The 23,887-nt window shown below is 43.7% G+C and overlaps 1 protein-coding gene across 2 annotated transcripts in view; it reads right to left on the reverse strand.

The window, feature by feature from the left end:
* Positions 1–23,887, reverse strand: part of cep112 (centrosomal protein 112) — a 115,702-nt gene that overhangs the window by 47,594 nt on the left and 44,221 nt on the right. For both annotated transcript variants that reach the window (XM_078284740.1, XM_071910451.2), the window contains exons 18-20: positions 16,078–16,213; positions 12,143–12,250; positions 6,831–7,013 (exon numbers count right to left, since the gene is read on the reverse strand). In XM_078284740.1, the coding sequence (XP_078140866.1) occupies positions 6,831–7,013; positions 12,143–12,250; positions 16,078–16,213 (427 nt within the window). The remainder of the gene's footprint in view (positions 1–6,830; positions 7,014–12,142; positions 12,251–16,077; positions 16,214–23,887) is intronic.

The raw sequence follows: 23,887 nt of genomic DNA on the forward strand, positions 1-23,887 counted from the left end.
ATCACGTTGTCTCTGTTGCTGTAAGGCCACACTAGCTCTTGCCAGTGGTGGTGAGGTGCTGTCCTCGCTGCTATGTCGAGACCTAGATGATGACTGGCTACATAGTGACGCTTGGTATGAGGATGGTAGCACGCTAGCTAGTTGCCTAATATCACATCTGAGCTCCCTATTCTCCTCTTGAATGCATCTCAGGGCTTGTAAGATTGGTTGAGAGGAGCGGTCAATGTCCATCTCGTTTAGAGGGGGAAAGAATCCAAGGCTGTAATCAAGTGCAAACCGGGGAGTAGAGGTTACTCTATTGTCCTCAAACTGTTCTCCCATGTCGGAATGGTGTCCTTGTATAGTTGGTGGATGATGCCTTGCCTGGAAACCCACATCATAATCAACAAAATGCTGGGGCGGGCGTGTCTGCCGATGAGGCCTTACATCTTGTGGGGGAACTTCAGGTTGCTTGGACATGCTCACACAATCCGGCTCGAAGGACCATTTATGTAAGTGAGTAGAGATAATCAGCTTTGTTCATTAACCCGGTGTGTAAGAGCAATAGATAGTCCGGTCAGAACTTATTCATGTCCAATCACGTAAAGATTTATTCCAGATAAATCCAACCAAATAATACAAATGGCAACCACTTTTGATTATCCAAAGATGAGTTCAAGATGTATGTGTGGTTCTAACAGAGAGAAAAAAAGCACAATGAGTACATCCATGTAGTTTTGGCACAACGCTAATAAGGCTAATGGCTAGGCTAATGGCTAACTGGCCAAATTTAACTAAATTAATTACATGGCAGAAATGTCAAGGTCAAAAGAGACTAATTGCTAAGGCTAATCGCTAATGCTAACATGCTATGCTAATTAGCCTCTACATAGTATGTTCTTCAAGAGCATATATTCAATGCCAAAGGGATAAACAGAACATAAGACATTCTTAGAAACATACTCAACAGTTTTAACTTACATTTAGTTGCATGCACACAACATCAAACTCCATCAAATCACAAGCCAGTGGACATACAGTATATCCACTCCTGAAGATGGAGAGCAGACTGAACAGAAAATGACTAACAAATTAGCTAAAGTCCAAAGTCCCGAACATTGAGTGCACTGATAGGCCAGAGAAGTGGGGTGATGAATGACTGACACTTCCCCAGCAAATTAAGTTCAACCAATTAAGCGTTAATAAAGTAAATAGTCTGACAAGAATGGCCAGTAGGGGGAGCTAGACTGCTGGAAAACAGCTGGCCTTTTGTATAGCGAGGCAAACGCGAACACATGCGATGCTCCATCTCTCTGTCCCGCTCACCTGTCTCTCAACATTACCAGTCTCACTGCTCCGCTTGTGCCTTCAAGGGCAGGCAGCTATTAGATGTGAGCCCTGAAGAGTCTTTAATGTATAATTCTCTCTTCAACAAGTGTGGATGATCTGTCTTCCAAAAATCTTTTAATAAGTTAGTGTGTAATCTTCCAGAACAGAGTCATTGGCAGTGACACTTCAGAAACTTGTGAGGCCAAAAGAGCATGCTGCCTTTTTTTTTGGGTGGAAGTAAATGAGCACAGCTACTTCAACAGAGTGCATGTTAGCATGCTGATGTGGGGCTTGGTAATGAAGCAGCTCTTGGTAACAATGAGAGAGTGTCAAGTGGACGATATTGGGTCAAACTGTGTCAGCTCAAAAGATAAAAAAAGACTTTGGGAGAAAGAGAGAATAGAGGGCGGAAAGGGATGGGGAGATTGATAAAATCACAGAGCAAATGTGTGACTGTGGAGAGAGAGAGAGAGAGAGAGAGAGAGAGAGAGAGAGAGAGAGAGAGAGAGAGAGAGAGAGAGAAAGATAATGCAAATATAGAACTGTATCCTATTCAACTGAAATGAAAGATGACAATGAAGAAGAGTGGCTTCTAAACTACTATCCACTAGCTGTAGGTTTAGTGTATGGAAATATACACTGCATAAGGTATATACAGTGAATATGAGGAGTTCCTTTCCAAAATGAGAGATTAACCATTTGGAAAATGACAGAATAATTGCTGCCATGAAAGTAAAGCTCCCAACAATATTATGGATATGATTTGCTATCCTGAGCCCTTTAATTACAAAATAGTTTTAGAGGATGCATTTATTTGAGTTTTTAAATACTTAACAATGAATATCAGCTGACAATTCTTTCCTCAAAAAAGGGTTTTAGAATGAAGCCCTTAATTTATACAATATATATACATTGCACTATGTGTATGTATGATACTGAAGTGGGTTGAAGCAAAGGAAAGTGAGTGTTGTAATGAATGCTTAATTGCTGTTTTCAGCCAGATAAAACTCCACCTGTGATGTGATGGTATGCACATATTAAATGGCTTGACGTCAAAAGAACATGCTGTAATACTCAACACAACACAGAGCATCACTGATTTCTCTATGTGTCAGCGTATGATCATCCCTTCAGACTTAAAGAAAAAAAAATCAACTGGGCCTACTTCAAATTCTCAAATGTGCGTGGGAAGATGTGATCAAATGATGCAAAGAATCACACAAACAATCAAACAAACATGCTGACATGTCAGCTCAGTGGGACACTCATCCGCTATTGGAAACCAGTGAGAGACAAGACGAGACCCACTTGATGATACCAGATCTCAGGGACTGATCACTTGGTAAATGACAATGTACAAGGACTGAGACAATCATTGTGTATATTGGTCTAGCTGTCTGCCTTGTTCTCCTCATCAGACATCCACTCAGCTTTGACTCAGTCTGTCATCACCCTCTTCATTTGACTCGTCTTAATCACTTACTTGGGAATGAAGCTCTTTGAAACTTTGACAGCATCATTATTTAGTCCATCACGGCCCAGAAGAAAGACCTCATGAGAATCTCACTCTCTCCCATGCTGTTTGAAGTCCAGATGGCGTGTATGTTTCTTTAGAAAATACAGAATTTTTCAGGAAAATAATACCCATAAAATGAGTTTTGAGGAGGAGTTGGTGGAAGAAAAATGTGAAATGATGGGTTTGTATGGCCCAATAGAACAATCAAACATTTCTGTTGTTTGCAAAAAACAAGGGCCTAAATTAATTTATAATGGTGGCCCTACTTTTTGAAGTTAAACTCATAGGAATGTGTAACAATGGAAAAGCCTCACAGCCACAAAATGGGAGTGTGTGAAGAACAATAGCACCAGTGAAAAACATTTCACTGTTTTGCCATCTAATACAATGAACCTTCTTCACATTCTCTACAAATGTTGCTTTTGAAGATAAGAAAGATCCATTGTGTAGGGACTACACAATAATGACTAAATCCTACAAAAGTTCTTGGGCAAGTGGAAAATTGCTGAGTTACAACTGGAGAATTCACTTTGATGTCTTGTCTGGAGTGACTTTACAAGAAATATGCTCTTCTTCTCTCATCCTTTGTTAAATGTAATTTTTTTTTATACATCCATTGGTGGATGTGTACACAAACGCTTCGGGGTTAACGTTGGATCATGAGGTCTCCAGAGGGATTATACAGTACTGGCAGTGGGTCCCCAAAAACAGTCCACAACTCCTCCGTCCTCTGGGGGGCATTGATCAGCTAACAGAACAACACAACATTGGCTGAGGGAAAACATGCTTCACTGCCGATACATTTCATCATCTTGGACAGACTGCCAACTGAATGCTTTCTTCCATGCTTCTTTCATTTTCAAAAAGATTTAAGGAATAGCTCTATTTTTTGGAAAGCAAAAGCACCATTTAAGGTCCCTAAGGCTGAGAATTTTGGGCTAATCCCCTGAGTCGGTGGGAAGCCAAATACACACCGGGCCTTGAACCAAGCTTCTTAATTACAATTCTCTCATTAGTGTCATCACTTGGAACACTGCAGCCACAAACAGCAAATAAAATGGAGAGAGAACCGAAAGTGTGAATCTTGACAACTGCATTCACTAATCAAGTGATGAGGGATCCATCTTGAAAACAAAAGAGGCCTTATGTCCAGAGCAGATGGGTCTTACAGTCTTTATTTTGCGTGGCGGCTACGCAGTTGGTGAGGCCAGAGGCTCCTGGACAATAACAAACCCTGGTGGGATGAGGACAGTGAGGCCCTGTGCTGAGTTTCAGCTCTTCCTTCCAATCATTGCTACGACTCATTGGTTCTCCTTCTCAAACACAGGGCAAGAGCCAGGAATGCTATTTATTAGCGTCCCACCACATCAAGGGAATGAGTGGGCATTACTCATCCTGACTGTGTGACTGACATCTGCTGCTCCCTCCGCCAGCTTTCCACAGCAAGTGAGCAACTGTCCTTCCACCGATTCCAGGAAGACAGAGAGAGCAAGTGTGTGAGAGAGAGAGAGAGAGAGAGAGAGGAAGAGAGAGACAGAAAGAATGAGGCCTGGGTTCAATCTCCATATCAGGCATTTAGGTTGCTGGTTCCTGACATGTCACTTGATGATAATATCATTGTCTGTCTGACACATACGATAGGAGTGTGTTGTTTGATGGGCTAGGAAAGTCCTGAGGCTCCCAGGAGCCCAAGAGAAATAATTCAAAAACAAAAGAATCAATAGCATGTGGTTAAAAGGAAGTGCTCTGTGTTTTCTGTGAGTGTCAACAAAATACTTTGCTTCTCCCCATTCAAATTCATCTTTCCAGGCCTTTCAATGCTCAGTTTTTTTTTATGTGTTCAGAAAGCCTTCCAGTGAGGACCCACATTAGCAGTTTGTTGCTATCAGTGTGACAGATACAGAGTTCTCAAGGGGTAAACAACTTTGGTAATGCAAAACTGTTTAATAATAAGTGGCTTTGCTCACTGTGAAAAAGCTCATCTTTAATACATATGGCTGCTGGTGTGTCAGCTTCTTGTCGTTTTAACAGCACACCCATCGAACAGTGCTCACATCAGCAAGTCAAACCGACTCGCATCTCTCCAAGTTTCAGAAACCTCACCATCCCGTCCTCCATCTTTCCAAGGCCTGAATGGAAATCTTGATGTCTGCCTCTTTAATATTTGACATTAGGCAGGCGTGTGATCTTTACTCAAAACGCCGCGTGAGCAAACAGGAACTGAGAATATCAGATCAATGCCGGGGAAGTTTGTTTTCCTGTGCCACCTCCTGAGATCTGGCGTTTGTCAGGCTGCACGTCATTTTGACATGAATAAGACGGGATGTTATCAGCAGAAATGTCCTGTGTGACGGCATCTCCAAAAACCCAAATCACACACTGGCTGGTGCCACCGGGTGCTCTGATAGACATCTCCCAAAAATATAAGGAGAGAGAGCAGAGGAGAGGGGAAGAAAAGGAAAAATGCTACTTTTCCATCATGTTATCCAGTTTTTGGCATTATAAAGAAATTTAGAGTGCTGCGTGGCAGACAGGCAGACCAACCAGTCTGGTGGGCCTCATATAAAACAAGTCTCTCAATGTCTCACAGAGGTTATGAGTGAAGGAGAATATCTTGACATTCCTGCTCTCAATAGGGGGCCATTTTGAGCTTTAGTTGGAGCACACCACCTAGTCTCACTGTTTCGTCTGTGAAACGTGAGGATAAGACAAACCACAGAAAAGAAAAACAAATAGTTCCAGTTTGACAGATTGGAGAGCCTCTAAGGCCTGCGATTATTGTTGTATTCCACATGATAAATAGACTTTACTCTTGAATACTGTGAAAAAATATTTTTTTCAAAGAATAAGTGTAATCATTGTAATTAGTGCTAAATATAAATTACTTGTAAATCACACCTGGTACATTATTGCACTAGGTGATGAAAAAATACAAAAATAAAAAATTGTCGCGATTTTGTTGCCATTCAGTTGCAGTTGGGTGTCTGGCACCACCTGTGCCCACATTCGCTGTGAGCACCATTTGTCCCAAAAATACAGCATATGCCCAGCTGGACCCCTGTCTTCGGCTAGGAGCCAATAAACAAAATTCTCTCCATGCTGACAATGTCCATTTCATCAGGAAGCTTGAGGAGTCAAATACATCCCCAGTTGGGGGCTGGTCTGTCAAATGGCTTCCCACAGAGCGCCATGCTAGCCCAGGCTGGAGAGGGGCGAGGAGAGAGCGGGGGGTAGAAGAGGAAGACCTGCTGCTGGCTTGGCTAAATGGTACCAGAACAGGCTTATGGTGTCAGGAACTTCCATCAATATAGTCCCGAATGTCATACATTCATTGTGGCTGTCCATGCTGTAGTAAGAGAATAACCGGCATTTTCCGGAGGGAGATGGCTACCTGCGGTGAGAGGAGAATGCCAAACACAGCTACTCTTCGGTGGGAGTACAGGGCGCTTGACGCTGGTCCACAGCTGATATGAAGCCCAGCCGTACAGCGGAAAAGAAAAGAGAAATGCAACCCAGGGTTTTAGAATAAAAGGCCGGAGCTCAACAGAACAGAACGGTTTCTTCTCCTTCATCTGGCTACCTGTGGTTTCTGCATTTCAAGTCTTTTTTACTTCTATCACGAAACCCTGCTGCGATAAAAACAATTCAGAATAACATTCGAAGTTAGGGCAGTGTGATTTTTCATTTCGTTTAATCTACGTTTTACTTTCTTCTGCACCCCGTTATACAAAAATCGTTTTCCGCAAATGAAAACAAATTTTTATTCAAATAGAAATATCAAAATTATCCCAAACCCACACGCCAAATACACACCCGTCTACGAAAATACACATTCAATACCAATATCTACCTAGCGGCAGGTAAAAAAGTATCCCAACCCGCTGCGCTTTTGAAACCCCAGGAAAACGGGCAATGGGCAAAACACAAAATGGTTGTCCACGGGAGAGCGGTGGGTCAGTGTGTGTGTGTGTGTGTGAGAGAGTGCGGATCAGTGGAGACCCCCTACCTGGGCATCGCGCTTCCTCCACTCCTGGGTGTGCTGTTGGTGCTGTTGCAGGGCGGCCCTGGCCTGCCTCTCCAGGCTGCTCACCTCCCGCTGGCGCTCCTGGACCAGGCTGTCCTTCTCTGCGCTGTGCTGCTGCTGCAGCCGCGTCCTCTCCTGCTCCTGCTGCACGCGCTGCTCAGCCATCTGATTGGACAAGCAGGCAAGGAGAGACTTCATCAGCCAACACACACACAGAACAGCCCTGTCGTCATGACAACTTGTCCATCCACCCATCCATTCATTCTATCTACCCCTACCCTCCACTCAGGCACCCGTGCGCCCAACCAATTTGGCGCAAACGGTGGGATGGCGGAAAAAAAGGAGAGAAAAGTTTGTTGATTTCCTCACATTGTGACAGGACAACATAATGCGATGTGTTTACATCGTCTTTACCTCATGCTGTTGCCAGTCCCCCCCACCTCTCACGCCAATTGTACAGCCCGGCCCTCAATGTCCCACTCCCCTCGCTCTTCAAATCTGTCCCCCTCGCCCTTCTCTGCGATCGGCATATAAAAGAGCAGCTAGTTTGGGCTGTGCATGCAAGCTGGAAGGGGTTAGCCATCTGGCTGCGGTAACTACCCAATGCCCCATGCTATGCGTCTGACAGCATGGGAAAATCGGCTTAGGGTGATGACTATGATCATCATTATACACCCATATCAGAAAACACGAGGAGAGGGAGGAGAGGATGGCGGAAACTTTGGAGGAGTAGAGGGGAAATTAAAGTAAAGCAAAAAGAAGCTTGATACCGCTGCTTTTACCTGTAATCCTATTCTCTCTGACGGACTGATGCAGAATATTCAAATCCGAGGATTAATTCCACCAGTCAAATTCATTGTTCATGAATCAATATCAGTTTCCGCGGCTACACAATTTATGGGATTAAGCTCTACAGGCGATGTGTTTTCCAGCAATTATTGCCATCATTAGGGTTCATGCTGCTAATGAGGAATATTTTGAATGAGAGAACGGCGAAGCATTGCACGCACCAATCAAGAGGAATGCTATGCTAACGGTATACCATGCAGCTCAGGCTCACTGGAGTTACAACCAGCTATACACAATACAGTAGGGACAAATAAAACACTTCTAATGGAACGCAAAGCCCCGATTTTTCAGGGCTTAATCATCCTGTCAGCTGAAGCGAGTGTGTATCCCGGCATGGCTGTGAGCAGAGTCACCTGCTGTGAGGTGAGCCTTGCCAGCGGAGCTCCCAGCCCCGAGCCCCCAAGCCTTTCCCAGGCTCTGTTCCGTTCCCACTCCCCCATGGCGGGGGGACCAGTGACCCCCATCCCGTCCCGCCGCGCAACCCCAGCCGGAGCCTTGAAAGGCCAGCAGGGGCCTGGGGCCCATTCGCCTCCCTGCTTTGAAGCTAATCCCCTGCACATTGTGCTTGACGGCACCCTACCTGGCCTGCCAGAGAAGCGGAGATGCAGAGCCTCTATCCCCGGTGCCTGCTCCATCCCTAGCTCTATCCTCGGACGTTGCGTGCTATTCAGAGCAGGTGATGAATGGGGGGCTATCTACAGGAAGCCGGATTCCCTCCCCAGCATAGAGAGGAAGGCCACAATAGACACTTCATTTTAGCAGACAAGAATTTACTCTTCAGCTTATGGGAGAGCTTTGCTAAATACCCTCCAAAAAAGGCAATGGGAGGAATGAGAGCTAAATAAAAATGTATTTTCTCTCTGTGGCTCAGTTATTGGTGTTGCAGACATACACACACACACAACATTTTTTTCCCAAGACAAACTACAGAAACATCAAAGCTTCATAAAACAAACACTACGTAGACTGTAGGCTACATCTTCCACATGCCGTCACTGGAGATGTTGAGCTTGTCTACAGTACATTCCACACACAGTAGATTCCATGAATTTGCGCTGCCTCCTCTGTACTTCACTTTCCATTCACTGACATAATAGAGACAATTCAGATCCGCAGCCAGAATGCATTGTCCCGCAGGGCAGGTCAGATTCATACAGCAACACAAGTCAAAACCTGACTGACAGGCTGATAAGCAGGCGATTGCTACGAGAACTCCTCAGCAGGACAGCAGGACACACAGCAACAGCAATAACAGTGAATGGGGGAGGACGTCCTGGCTTACTGTTCGCTCCTGTCTCGGGCCATGGGGTTTTGGAGGAAAGAGGGGATCAGAGGTGAAACGAGGAACGAAGAAATGGGCAAGATAGATCCGTTGTGAGAAAAAACAGCAAAAGAAGGAGACGGAGAGGAGAGGAGATGATGGAGAACAGACCCAGCAAGGAGCCTGGTTGTGACATCACGCAGCGCCAGCGTGCAGTGGAGGATGCTGGGTGCTGCGGTTCTTAAAGGGACCGGCGTGGCGCTTATGAAGGAAGGCTGAGGCGGTTACAGCACAGCTTGGTGCCACAGATACAGAGTGGGCCGGGTGTTACTGCACAGCACGACTCCTGTCAGCCCGGGCTGAAATGGTTGCGCGTGTGTGTGTGTGTGTACGCATTGCACACATTGAGACAGGACAGTGAGGTAATGGGCTTCTAACAACCCCAGGGGGGCGATCTGAAATCTTTGGGAAGGAGGAGGGGAGGAGAGGGTATAGGGGAGAGCGGGACAGAAGCCCTGTCTGGTCTCAGCAGGGGAGGCTGGGGTGAGTGTGAGAAGGGAGGGAGGGAGGGAGGGAGGAGAGACAAACCCCTTATTCCTCACTGTAGGGATTAAACAATTGAAGATGGCCACTTCTGAGTGAGCGGCTTTGAGTATGTATGTGACTGTGTGTTTTACACTATGTTCAGACTTCTTGGTGTGCCGGCCTAACATCTGAAGAGCGGGGCTGTTCAGGGTTTGCCTCGACTTGCGGGGTCATGACTCTAAACCAGCCATTTGACCTCACTGCGTCAGTCCAACGTCAAGGGCTCCGTCAGGTCGCCGTGACGTCCGGGTGCAGTGAGGGTCAGCTGGAAAACAACTCCTTCATACATAGTTCCCATTTTAAAGTCTCATTGAAGCTGCCCCCTTGGAATGTTCTTTTGTGACCGTCTGAATGGACAAACTTGACCCCCGCAACCTTGAGACACCAATCTCTCTAGAGTGTAGGCACAATGCACACAACACACACACACACACGCATGCAGGCATGGGTGAACGAGTACACACAAAGTACTTGCAGTCACGCCTGCGTGCAAAAGCACAGTACACACACACACATGTGCAAGCGGTTGTGCACACAGAAATGAATGAATAATGAATTATCACGCACACACACTCTCTCCCTCTCCCCCCTATCTGTGAAACCAGTGTCACCAGCACACATATACCCAGCTATCACATCAACACATAGACAGGGCCTTCATCTTTGCAGGTCTTTATCTTTAAGACAAAAGCCTTCCTGGTGTGCTGCTAACCCTATGTAGTTGGCTTCAACTGTCAACTAGCTCTTCTCAGCATCTCCCCCCCTCTCTGTAGCTGCATAATGCCGATAATCGTCACTTGAATATTCTTTCCCCAACGCTTTGATTGCTTTCCTATTTTTCACGAGATGGAATTTATGATTCCTCAGAAAGACACAGTTGACACACACAACACGGATAAAGTCTTCATTACAGGATCATTACAGGAGGATGAAAAACGTCTTTTGGATATAAATATAATGTGTTTAATGGTGGAACTGACGTAGCCTCATTGTTATGACAGTGTATCCTTGCAGCAACAACTGAAAAGATGCATTTCCCGCTTTCTCCCATTAAACTTGTTTTTGGCGGAAATTTTTAAAAGATTTCAAAGTAATAAAAGGCGCACAACCTATCCGACTCTTTTCAAAATGTGACTTTACCCATAAATGTTATTATTACTACAAACAAAACTATTCAAACACGGAGCAAATCGATAATGGAATCCCATTTCTCCACTTGCTGGCTTAAACATTGCCCTCATATCCTCCACTCACAACTATCTACAGCAATTTACACGCAGTGGAAGTCCATCTGCCTTGGAAATGAGTGTTGGTATGCTTATTAACTGGCAGGTTGAGTGCTAGTTGGGTGCTTAACGGGTGCCTGGAAATCAATCATGTTTGGGATGCAGATGGGAAATAGAGATGTTACAGTAGTTAGTGCTGTAGGATCTCAAGGCTTATGTAGTGCCACATGGTCATATCACATGGACATGGAGAGATATAACATATTTTTACATCCTTCGTTTAAAGGTTGAATGTTTCTGTATTACTTATTATTTTATTCATAGTGAGTGATGCTGCATGGAGTCCTAAATCTTTGATCTCACAGTTCACACAACCAATTTGTTGCCAAGTACGGCTGCATGGTTATGGCTAAAATCATATATGCCTGATTATTTTTGCTAGAGATTGTGCTCACGACTATTATTCACGATTAGTAGTTCTGATGATTAAGTTATTTTAATGCACTTTTTGTATCTTATATCACGGTCATGAGTATCTTCAATTACAATAAGCATTCTTAAGTGAACACATTTTTATTATTTGTTTCAGCATCACTGAATTATACAGTTATAGGGGTTACACACATAAACACAAACCGGTAACCAAAGCCAATATTTTGGTATAAAAATGTAATCTTCTAAACATATACGATTAGATTCAATTACACACCTTTTATGGCTAAATTTGTCTGCTGTATTGGTAATGTGTACAGCCAAAGTACACAAGGCCAATGAAGTTTAAGTAATAGAAATGTAAATTTTTCTCTGTGCCTCCGAGCCTCCCCCTTAATAAAAATGAGACTGTCTCCCTCCGATAATATCCATTCCTGTGAGTTAATTGAATCAGATGACTTGTAAAAGCTGTCTTCCTATCAGCAAGCTAGATTTCAATAAGTAGTGAAAATGGTTTCTAGATTCCTAATCAGAGGAGAGTGACGGAGATGGGCTGATAAGAGGACCTCGCGTCTGCTACGCAGATTGCATTAGTTTTCAATTGGGAAGGTTTTAGATATTTATTGAGACCCCAATCTAGGCTTAATCTAAAGCGTGTCCCTTATCATGAGGAATTAATCAGGCAGAACAGATGGGGAGGAATACCAGACTATTCCAAATGAATGTCAGGCCCTGGCTGGCTCCAACAGGCCAAGTGTTCGCTGATAATGGGCAAAAGATAACAATGTTGATGATGATGATGGCAGCAAGAAGAGGAGTTGTTTTTCCTGGCTACGTCACCGGCTCAGGAGCTGGCGAACCATGTCTCCCTCACACATGCAGACACAGACAGACAGACACACTGTAGACAGATGGACAGAAAGCCACAGACACACACAGACCTGCTGCTCATATTTCTGTCTGAGTGTGTCAAGTTGATGGGAGAACTCCTTGGCCTGATTCTCTCTGAGGGACTTGGAGCGGATCAGGTCCTCCTCCACTTTCTCCATCTGGAAGCACATGGAGAAAAATTATCATTCTGTGATCATTGTTCATTTATATTGATCATTAAACATAAGAGTGATCAAAACATTAAGGCCGTTATTAATCTGTAATGGATTTCTGTTGCTGTAAACCATATGGAGAGTTCCATGCAAAGTCTCAGAGCCCAAACAAATTGAGATAAACTGATTAAGTATACGATTGAACATAAATTTTAGTTGCAACTTTGATCCGCTGCCGAAATGTTTCAATCTCAAAAGCATTTGGTCACAGACAGCTAGTGAAAAAATACAGGGAAAAATATTTTGTTTTAGTTGACGCATGCATAATCAATGCTTAAATACAATAAATCCAATGCATGCAGCACCTGCAATGCAACACAATGCATCTCCAGAATGCTGCAGGTGTGATGGATTCTTTAATTTGAAATGAATGAACCGCCATCAGAGAGTAGCGCGTTCAACTGTGATCCCAGCCGAAAATAATCACTGACAACGACTAATCAACAAAATTCATTAAAGTATAATATCATAATTAACATTGAAGACTTAGAGTTCACATCAAAATTTACATATTCACAGGTACAAGAGAATGATGAACTCCGAGAGGCAGAGTTAGCAATGATACAGTGTGTCTGTGGAATGAAGTCTTGGCACACAATTGGCTGTTTGTGCCTCATGTTGCCATCATCTCCATCGGAAAAAAAAAGGCTTTGAGAGAATATTTACCCTATTTACCTTAATTCAACCTCCCTGAAACCTACAACTTCCATATTTTCTGTTCAGGTGACGATAAACAACAACAACTGGAAATGTAATTTACTGAAACGCTCTTGTACCGGGGCTATGCTATGTGTAACGCTCAGGAAATGCTAAATATGTTTTGATTAATCCACTTAATATGCTAAAGCGTCCTTTGAACTATGCATGCAACAGAGATTCGATTCCGTATGGTGTTTGTTTTGTTTTTTTTCCCACCCAAAATAGGGCAGACACTTTCCTTTAAGTGCAGTCCAACAGTGGGATGCTGATTTTAAAATGGGAGAGAGAAATAAAGAGAGAGAGATATAGAGAGAAATAGAGAGAGGAAAAGGGTGATAAAGATAATCCATTTAGATATAACCCCATCTGCAGAGAGTGAGAGAAGGAGAGAGGAAGATGAGAGAAAGATGGAGGGATGAAAAAGAGAGTGAAAACTTCTTTTGAAGTACTTTCTGCAACATTAAAGACTTAGCAGGAGAACGCGATGGAGCGATGCAGAAGTGGGGTGGGGAAAGAAAGAGAGCGAGGTAGGGGAAAGGGAGAGAGGGAGAGAGGATGACGGGGATGCAGAAGAGATCGCTCCTCTCTCCCGTGGCTTTGATGTGGGCTGAGGATAAAGTCAGATTGGAGATTGGGATGCCAGGGGCTCACTGGGGAAGAGAAGAAGAGAGCAGGAGATGGGAGGATGAGAGCAGGAGAAAAAAAAAAAAAAAAAAAAGAGTAGGAGGAAGAAGAGGAGGAATACAGCAACACAGATATTTCCAATTGAGTCTGCGGGGAACAAAGGTTGTTTTGAGGAGAGCGCCACGCACACTCCCATGCACGCATGTGAGCCCAAACATCCATGCAGGAATCTGACCCCAAACACCACACACTCGCTCTCTTACCTACATCTGCCCACGCCACACCGACAAGCACTTGGGCTAATCAGCGACTAACAAAAACTTGCTAATCACCTTACCGCGCTTACACCCCTTTAAAACTTTCAGGACCTCACTCAATGCCGCCCCGTCAATAAAGCCCACACACAGTATACCCAAAAGTGCTTTACAAAAGGCCCATAGCCAAACTGACTTGTAAGAACTTAGCATCAGAAGTTTACAGCTGAGTGCGTATCGATTGCAGAGCTCTCCCCAATAAGCAGCAGCCCACGCGGTGTGAAGCGCTGAACGTGAGCCTGGCCTAATGTACTAATTAGTCCGGCTGCTTGACGCCGGCGACCTGCTCTCCATCGATACCCGTCCAGCCCACAGCACGCCCACTGAGGGGCAGTGAGGTCAGCGAGCGATGGCAGAGAAGTGAGTGCAATTCCTTAATGATCAGGATAATACATTATTTTATTCATTTGGAATAACTTTAAATGAGTGAGAACGGCCTTGGGGATGACGTTGTTCTTGGCTCTTACATATTTTTTTCACTAATGGTATTCTCACTTCTCTGTGAGAATACCATAATTTGTCGTGTCATATGTATGTGAGAGGTGAAGGGGGGCAGTTAAAAGGTGCCTGTGAAAGGCCAATTGATAGAGAGCATGAGGGATGGCCTAATGGTGCACATTATTAGACCAAGGGAGCGAGGGGGCGAGGGAGAGAGAGAGAGAGAGAGTGTGAGTGAGTGAGTTATTGTCATTGTTATTATTATAATTGTTATTGTTTATTCATTATCCTTCCTACATTAATTACTGCTACCAATTATTATTATTGTTCCTGTTTGATGTGCTGTAATTTAAATGCTTTAGCAACACAACATATATGTCATGCTAATAAAGCTCATTGAATTGAATAGAGAGAGAGAGAGAGAGAGAGAGAGAGAGACAGAGAGAGAGAGAGAGAGAAAGAGAGAGAGAGAGAGAGAGAAAGAGAGAGAGAGAGAGAGAGAGAGCGTGACAAAGACATACGGAGGAATCTGAGTGCAGCCAGCGTGGCGCCCTAGTGCATCTGTGGTCAGGCTGTGTCTGTGCAACTACAGAATGTGCATATGTGTGAGTGTGAGTCTGTGCCTGTGATGGTGCCTAAAGACATCTGTATTGTCTTGGTTTGATCATTGTCTGTCAAACAGCCCACGCGCTTTGTGGTCATGCAAACAAGAGAAAGGATTGGGGTAAAAGTGACGTACTAAAATGTGTGAGAAAGGAGAGAAACTGGAGCACACCGATCAACTTGAAGCCTTTATTGTGCAAACAGACATCAACTGTGTCTTTGTCAGAGTCAGTGGACATGAGCATCAAACATACACATAGTATACGGGCCCTTTCCCTAACGGTTCCCTACCCGGTCCCCTACCGGCGAGTGTCACTCCAAATGAAGTCACACTCGCAGCTGTGAAGGGCCCTCCTGCCAATAACTGTGGGACGCCCTCCACACCATCCACGGGAAGCAGGAAGCAGTTACCATGGCTACTGATGGACGCTTTGCTCACCCAGCTGTTGTTATCAATTGCTTAGTCTTGTCGACTGGTTACCTATGTGCATTACAAAAAATGCTACATGACAAAATCAATCGACAAGAAACAAAATCAGTCGACAAGGGAATAGGGGATGGATTTAGATGGATTTTAACTCTCATTGTTGTATTTTTTCCTTTTCAATTTGGATATGTGGTACTTGGACATTGGCTCATGTATTTCCCTCCCTCGGATCAATTATCCAAAGAGAATGACACACCTACTGGGAGGAGACTATATATGTGTATGTCTGATGCTCATGTCCACTTTCACTCCGATGAAGACACAGTTGCTGTTGAAACCTTAGTCTTTTTGCACAATAAAGGCTGCAAGTTCATCTGTGTGCTCCAGTTTCTCTCCTATCTCAGTTTATTGGCTTATGCCTGGGAAGCACAACTCCTATTCATGCTAAAATGTGTGTGTTTAACCACAACAGTGAACATGAAAAGTGCACATGACAATAAAGTGTAATAAGTGCATGAATATTAGCGACTGACTGGATGTGTGTCCAATTGACTATATGATGAATAACTGGTGTGTGTGCATGGATACTGCATGATGTTAGCTCTACAGGTGTGCTTAAGGATGTGTAGTGCCTATTATGCCTCTACACATATGTGTGTGTATCAGACCTGGAGTTTCATGTCAGCGTAGGCCTTCTCAGAGCTGAGCTCCACTTGTTTCTTGAACTGCTCCAGAGCAATATCAGCCTGCTGGACTTGCTGCCTCTGGCTCTCCCTGGCTCTGTCCAGCTGGCTCTCCGTCTCCCTTGAAAACACACGACCGCAGACACACACATACATGCGCACACGTACATACACGTACATACAAACAGAAATGAATATATGTAGACAAAGAACTGCAATTGCAAACCAAACATGGATTGTAAAACAACACCACATGCAGAAATGTATATCAAGAGACAGAGGTGTTCACTGCACATATTGCACACACTAAGATCCTTGGTTTACCTTGGTGATACCTTCCACACCGCTGGATAACAAAAACACACAAACAACCTTCATGTAGATTTGCAGATTCCATACAACCACTGTTAATATTGTATTTTTTAAGATTTTCATTTTGGCTTTATTATATAGTGCAGAGTGTAGAGTGCCGGGAAAGAGGCTATGACATGTAACAAGGGTTGTTAGCCAGGTGGGAGCTCCCAACATTATGAGCATTTGGTATGATTTAAACCCACTGAGCCACCAAAGTATACAGTTCTATCATTATTCATAGGGTTGCGGGCTGAGTGGATTGACAGGCATACTGGCAGGTACAGCCTTGTACTGAGAGCTGTCAGAGCCCAGTTAGAACGCCCAGTATGGAAAGAATTTAGTGCCGGTTGACATTGTATTTAAACTGCAGAAATTTGAGTTTGTCATGCTGATATTGAACTGTTAAATTAAAAAAAAAAAAAAAAAAGATTTGTTGAGTAATTTAATTCAAAATTTTAATTTCTAAGGCCAAATGTGAAATTGAATGTGATTATTAATGAATTTAACTTTAGCTATAATTTCAATTTTGGTTTTACAGTCGCCTCCTCCAAGGCTGCCAACATCAAGCTAACACTCTTCACAAGCCATGTGTCACTCAGCCAATGATTGAGTGTTATTCTCCCCACTTGGTTAAAGAGTTGCCAATTGGGTCATATCTAATAGTACTGGGCTGCATAGAAGGCTTAATACATCAGTTTGCTACCTTGCAGACAGCTGTATTGTTTAAAAGCAGTGTGTTGCAGCCTGGCAGGCCTACAGTTGTTTGCAGCATTGTCATATTTGGACATTTAGCAGTGGTTGGGTAGAATATCACTGAAGTATGTTTATATGCATTATCACTACAGTGAGTGATAAAAACATATCGAAGAAATGTAAATTTCTACTGTTTCCAAACATTTAGCTGCCCTGCAGTTGGCTGTTAGCCACTACCTAGCCAACACCTAGCAGCCAACTGGGACACATGTTCATATGTTTCAATTTTAGTTATTATGCTGATATAAGTTGATATGATGTACACTAACCTAAAACAAATTATAAGATTTGTAACTCTTACAGCAAGTAGGGAGAATAAGGCTTAACTCATTGGCTGAGGAGACGGACAAGCTTGTGGCTTGTGACTGGCTGGGTGAAGAGTGTTGGCCCACTCTTGGCATCCTTAGAAGAGGTGACTGTCTTCTTCTTACCTAATTTGACAGTAAAGCTAAAGTTACATTTAATAATAATCACATTTCAATTTCAAGCCATTGCATTCAATTTCAAATTGACATTAAAGATTCAATTTCCGAATTCATTTATTCAACATATCATTTAAATTCATTGGTTCAATATGAGCGTGACAAATTCAGATTTATGCAATTCAAATACAATCTCTGCTGGCACTTATCTCTTTCCATAGCCCAGCTACAACATCACACAGCACTACCAAGCAGCTGTCTGGCCTAACCCACAGAAGGTGTGTGGGGACAGGAGTGTGTGCAGGGCTGGGGCTTGGTGAGAGGGATGAATGGAAGGTGGAGGGAGAGAGAGGAAGGAAGTGTATGTCTAGGATCAGATCCTGGACATACACAGCACCCCGTCTGGTGTTCAACCAACCACAGTTCTCTCATGTCCCTCCCCTCTTCCGGTCGCTTCACTGGCTTCTCATCGCTGTGCGCATCAAATTTAAGAAACTGGTACTCGCCTACAGAGTAGTACATCAGACTGCCCCTCCCTATTGGTCAGGTTCCAAACCCCACCTCGTTCGCTCCGGGTAACTTTACAAAATCGAGGTTTTATATGATGAAAACTGTATGTTTTTAGATCACCATGAACAAACGGGAAAAAGGTGTTTTAAACTGCTCTTCTGATCGGTCACACAATCACACCCCCAGCTCTCCCCTGCAGTGTCTTGAAGCCACAAGTCTACAAATCACTGCTGCAACAAAAGCTCCATGACAGTTATAGCAACAGTGAGAGCAGCAGATTCAACATTTGTGATGCGCAAGACAGAATCTGAGAGGTTGCAACGGCAGATTACAGAAGTTGTAGTCACCATGTTGTACTAGAATAATATATATATTAAAAAATAAATAAATATGAGCAAATATATCACATGTCCACTGTTGCCATTACATTCATTCAAATATTGACTTAATATTGACCTCAAATTTAGAATGTGAATGTGTGAATATTTCTGTGTGCATAAATTCCAACACTTAAATTCTCAGGTGTTTTGCCACCTTCATAGAAGTGGAATTTATAGCATGCACCTCCTTACTGTTCCTTTACAGTTTAAGAATGTTAAGGGGGCACCTCAGTGAAAATAGGAGTGTTGTACAAATAAAGACTGTGAAGCACAACGTGCAGCACTTGCGCTGGATTTTCCATGTCAGCATAGCAACAACTGCTACGTAACTCCCAGTTAGCTACAGTAGCTACTGTAACACTGATCGCCTTAAATCCCTAGTCTGATTAATGCACATGGATGACAGTGTTGTGGAGAGAATATCACTGACTATGCATGTTTTCTACAGTGCGTAGCATGCACTGTGTGTGTGTGTGTGTGTGGCTGTGCGTAGGTGTGCTCTTCTCCTGCTCCCTACTAAATTAATAATCTAATACAGCGTATGCATAATTATTCCCCATGGACAGACAAGCAGGAGAAGAATGGATTTTTGTCCAGTGGGCTGAGACTCTAAACCTATTAAAAGTACAACCAGTACAACATTACAACAAGAAAACAACAGGCGTCGGGGGCAGGACCGAGAAGGTACATTTAGCTGTACTAAATGAAGCCAGAGGACTGACACCCACCCTGTCAAATGTGTATGTGTGTGTGTGTGTGTGTGTCTCTGTGTGTGTGCAGTGAGTAGGTGTGCGGGGAAAGGATATGTGTTTATCTCATGAGTGTGCGCTGTGTGTTTTTGTCAGAGATAATCTTCTCGCAAACCAAAAAGTGGAGGGTGTAAAGCTGCAGGATATTCATGGATGGAGCCTTTTGATGTTAAAAATGGCGAAACATTCTGGGAAGTGTGTGTGTGTGTGTGTGTGTGTGTGTGTGTGTGGGTGTGTGGGTACAAGTGTGTGGTTGAAACTTCATTTCATAGTTAGAATTCATAATCAGGATGTGGTCCAGTGACAAAGTCATAAAAGCATAACAGGCAGCACTGTAAACACAAACGCACGCGCACACATAAATGCACACATACATCTACACACACACACACACACACACACACACACACACACACACCACCTACAGAGACAAACTACAGCTACAGAGAAAACTATAGTCAGCGCATGCAAATACACACGCACACACAGATTGGATACATTTTTGTTAAATGGTTCATCACTTGACAAAACTGAAGCAATGATGTTAAGTGTTTGCAAAGATGCTACACTGAAGGGAAAAACGGAAACAGAGAGACAGACAGAGAAAAGGCAGAGGAGGAAAAAGAGAGGCGTCTCTTCTCTGCTGCCGAACTTAATGTTCCAAACAGCAGATAATAATAACATAAACAACAGCAAAACGAAAGGGAGGCAACGAAAAAAGGCAAAGAAAAAAGGGCAGAGGAGAGAGAGAGAGAAAAAGGAATGTGCAAGCTTTCTCTCCTCTTTATAGTGCTCTGTCTCTTTGTAATTTTGGTCTCTCTCATGTCGGACATCAAACGACAGAGAAATTGTTTTTTTTCTCCCCCAATTTTGTGTACTCTGTAATTATTAATCAGTCTCGTTGCATGACTGCCTTCGGGGCTCAGACAGACACAAAGGATATGCGGAGCAACTAAGATGGAAAAAGAAAGGGAAAGAGAGAGGAAGATGGAAAAGAGGATGTCACAGAAATAGCAAAGTTTTTAAACTTCCAAGGCAGAGGAGAAATGAGTTGGGTGTGTGTCTTGCCTGAGAGACGAGCGACTGTGTGTATGTGCGCGTGTGTGTGCGCGCGCGTTTGTGGGCCTTTGTTCGTGAGCCACAGTCCCGCTCTTTGTTTGTGATTGACAACTCTACTCAAAGATTGCACTTGTGCTACTATGACTAAGTTGGAGCTAGCTGCTGGGCCTGAACCTCTGAGGATACACAGAAAAAGTCACTGCAGCGAACTTCAAGTACGTGACAGATTTAAACATATTATGCTCTAAAATTGAAGACAGCAGGTGAACACATGGCACCTTCAATGACGCTCGGGAGAATAACTCTGTGTGTGTGTCTGTGTGTGTGTGTGTGTGTGTGTGTGCATGCGTGTGGCCACCAGAGTGGTAGACAGCGTGTCACCATCAATAACAGAGCGATGAGGGTGAGATGAGAGGACAGAGAAAAAGACTGAGGGAGGCCTGGCAGGGAGAGACAGAGGGAAAGGAGAAAGAGAGAGAGAGAGAGAGAGAGAGAGAGAGAGAGAGAGAGAGAGAGAGAGAGAGAGAGAGAGAGAGAGAGAGAGAGAGAGAGAGAGAGAGAGAGAGAGAGAGAGAGAGAGAGAGAGAGAGGGAAAAAAAGAAAAAGAAAAGCGGGGCTAGAAAGGAGAGGGGTGCCAGCTCCGGGGCGGCCCGTTGGCTTTAAATGGCTCTCTGGTCAGAAAAGTGGAAGGAGAGGAGACTCAAATTAGAGATGTGCCTTCTCTGGAGAGGAAGTCCTCTCATCCCTCAATCCTTAAGGGCTGTTTAGAGGGGAGGAAGAAGAGGGAGGCGAGGAGCGGAGGAGTGCTTGTGCTCGAGCGGGTGAAGGAGCTTCCGCCGTCCAGCCGCCTGCCAGACAGGAGGGGTGCAGGGATGCCGGCGTTTTTCCGGACTGCGCTAACCGCGCGACGCCACGTGCCGCGTGTGTGTAGGTGAACACGCGGACATACTGAACATCACACACAGACACACACACAGTTAGCACACATGCAGGCATTCAATTCAACACACACACTCTAATTCCTTATGCAAATATTCTTTTCATGTAAGCAATGTATTTAGGAATTGTATGTGCTGTAATGTGGGTGGAGCACTGCAGGGAACAGACAGACAAACACAGACTAGAATGCACGCTTGCATGTGGATGCCTCTGGTCCCTGGTAAAAAAAAAAAAAAAAAAAAAGGAGACAGAGAGTGAGAGTGTGTGTATATGTGTGTGTGTGGGCGTGCACGTGTGTGGGCCCGCGCATCTGCGTCTGTGAGCTCATCCAAACGGAATGATAACGAATCCACAGACACATCAAAGGGGCCTGGAAAAAAGAGGGAGCACATAAAAAGAGAGAGAAAATGCAAAACTGAAATATTCAGCGCCTTCTGAAGAAAAAATAAAACAGGCTTGGTTTTCATCCCCATCCCCAGAGAAAGACAGAAAGAGAGGGAAAAAGACAGAAACAGAGAGACAGAGAATATGAGAGAGAGACCACAAATACAGTAAGTTGATGCAAAAGAGAGAGAGAGAGAGAGAGAGAGAGAGAGAGAGAGAGAGAGAAAGAGAGACACACAGCAAAAGAGCGAGAACATATCAGAGAGAGAGCGCTGAAAAGAGAGAGCAGCAGCAGAGAATCATTGAGCTTGACGGCTTCAAAACTGACATGCAAATATGGCCTGTTCAAAAACAACAGTGGTCCACAGCTAGATATGAAACAAAATGGCCACATATTCCGTCAAAGTCTGAGTCAAGAGTAAACAGAATGAGGCATCAACCTTATTGTCCTTCACCCATAGCATAAATGCACACGGGTCAGCTGGGCGCTTGCAGGGAAACAGCTATCTCACTAGTAATGCTATCAGCCTCTCAATGTGTTAACATTACACAGCTGTTAATTCCTATCATTTTAAAGTCTGCTAACAGCAGAGAGAGGCAAATATGTAAAGATCATGGCATCATGCCTGGCAAAAGATGTTTAGATTTGGTGTATCGACAATCTAAAATTACGCAGGTTTGGATGGGAATCTATGAGCAAGGGATGAATATGCACCTCACTAGCGTGCTTTTACCCCTTTTTCCCCACAGTGCCTTGCTCAAGGGCAAATCTCCAATGTTGGTGGACACGGCAGATGACCTTTCAAGCAATCTGTGAAAACTGTCTCGAACCAAGCTCATGCCCTTCCATCAGCTGGATCAGGGAGCAAACCAGTGACCTTCCCGGCTACTAGTCAGCCCGTCTTACCTCAAAGCCAACCTATCACCCTCAGGACAGGGAAGGATGGAGACAGAGAGTGGGAGAGAAGGGGTAAGTGAAAATTGGTGCAACACTGGCTAACAGTACCACTATGTGGGTGGATACTACATACCTTGTTTGTCTCAGACTGTACGATGGCACTGTGTTCGGTCAGTTTCAAAACTCCACGCTAGTAACGCGCTTCAGCTGCAAACTGCCGCAGCAAAATTATAGAGGTACTTAGCATTTCAATATAATTCTACTCTTTGCTGTTTCCGTATGGTTTAGACGTGTTGAAATGCTTTTGTTATTGGTTCGTCAGTATATATAACTTAGGTTATATATACTGTGGTACCTAAAGAGGGTGAACACACACAAGCTTTTAACATGGATGCCTGTAGCATACACAGCAACAGCATACAGATGCTGCCATGGAGGAGAAGAGGAGAGGCAGAAAGATGTTATTTGTGACAGGGTTTGGAACGGGGGATTCTCTTGCCTCCGCCGTGCATTTACATGCTATTTGGCTTCATGAATTATGCAGACCATGGCATAGTATGCTAAATCAACCAGGCACTAATCCCTAATGTAAACATACTGTATTTACATATCCCAGACATTACACAGCAAAATGGAGCTAGACTGTTTTTAATGAAAGGGTGAAAGCCCTAAAGACAATCTATCCAAATTGAGTTGTTTCAGAGTATGAAGTAACTGAGCTAGCCTTTGCACAAATTGATACGGTCAGTGCATATCTGTAAGTAGGCTAGCTTAATTTAAAAAGGTCAAATCTGGTTATTTGTGGCACTCGAGTCAGCCTGGCTAGGCACAAAATAATATATACTGTGACATGAAAATGTCCCATTATCCATCATGGAGCAACTACGACTCGCAACGAAACAGAGTAGAAAAATATTATCTGCTTATCCATGTAATTCCATTTAAAAAAAGAAATAAGTAGAATCATCTAGACTTGCTCCATTAGGCATTATTGCATCGTGATACCAGTATGTGAGCTTAGCACTACTAACCAACAGCCTCCACACTGGAAATGATTTTTGTCATTAGAATGAAGGAAGCAACCTTACTACAATATCTTATTATTATTATTATTAGCATCAGAAGTAGCATTGCAAAAAAAAAATATATATATATATAAAACTATTACATGGAGGAATAAAATCTTACACTCCCCAAACATAGACAACATGACATCATGTTGAGACGTTTCAAGTGCCAGCTACAATTTAATTTAATAGGAGAATTTTTTTCTACAATCTGAAACATCCATAGTAAACGTCAGGTTTTGGTATCAGCCCCTCAGAATCGAGGAGCAAGGGCTTGTTT

The sequence above is a fragment of the Centroberyx gerrardi genome, chromosome 7 (assembly GCF_048128805.1).
Source record: "Centroberyx gerrardi isolate f3 chromosome 7, fCenGer3.hap1.cur.20231027, whole genome shotgun sequence".
NCBI lineage: Eukaryota > Metazoa > Chordata > Actinopteri > Beryciformes > Berycidae > Centroberyx > Centroberyx gerrardi.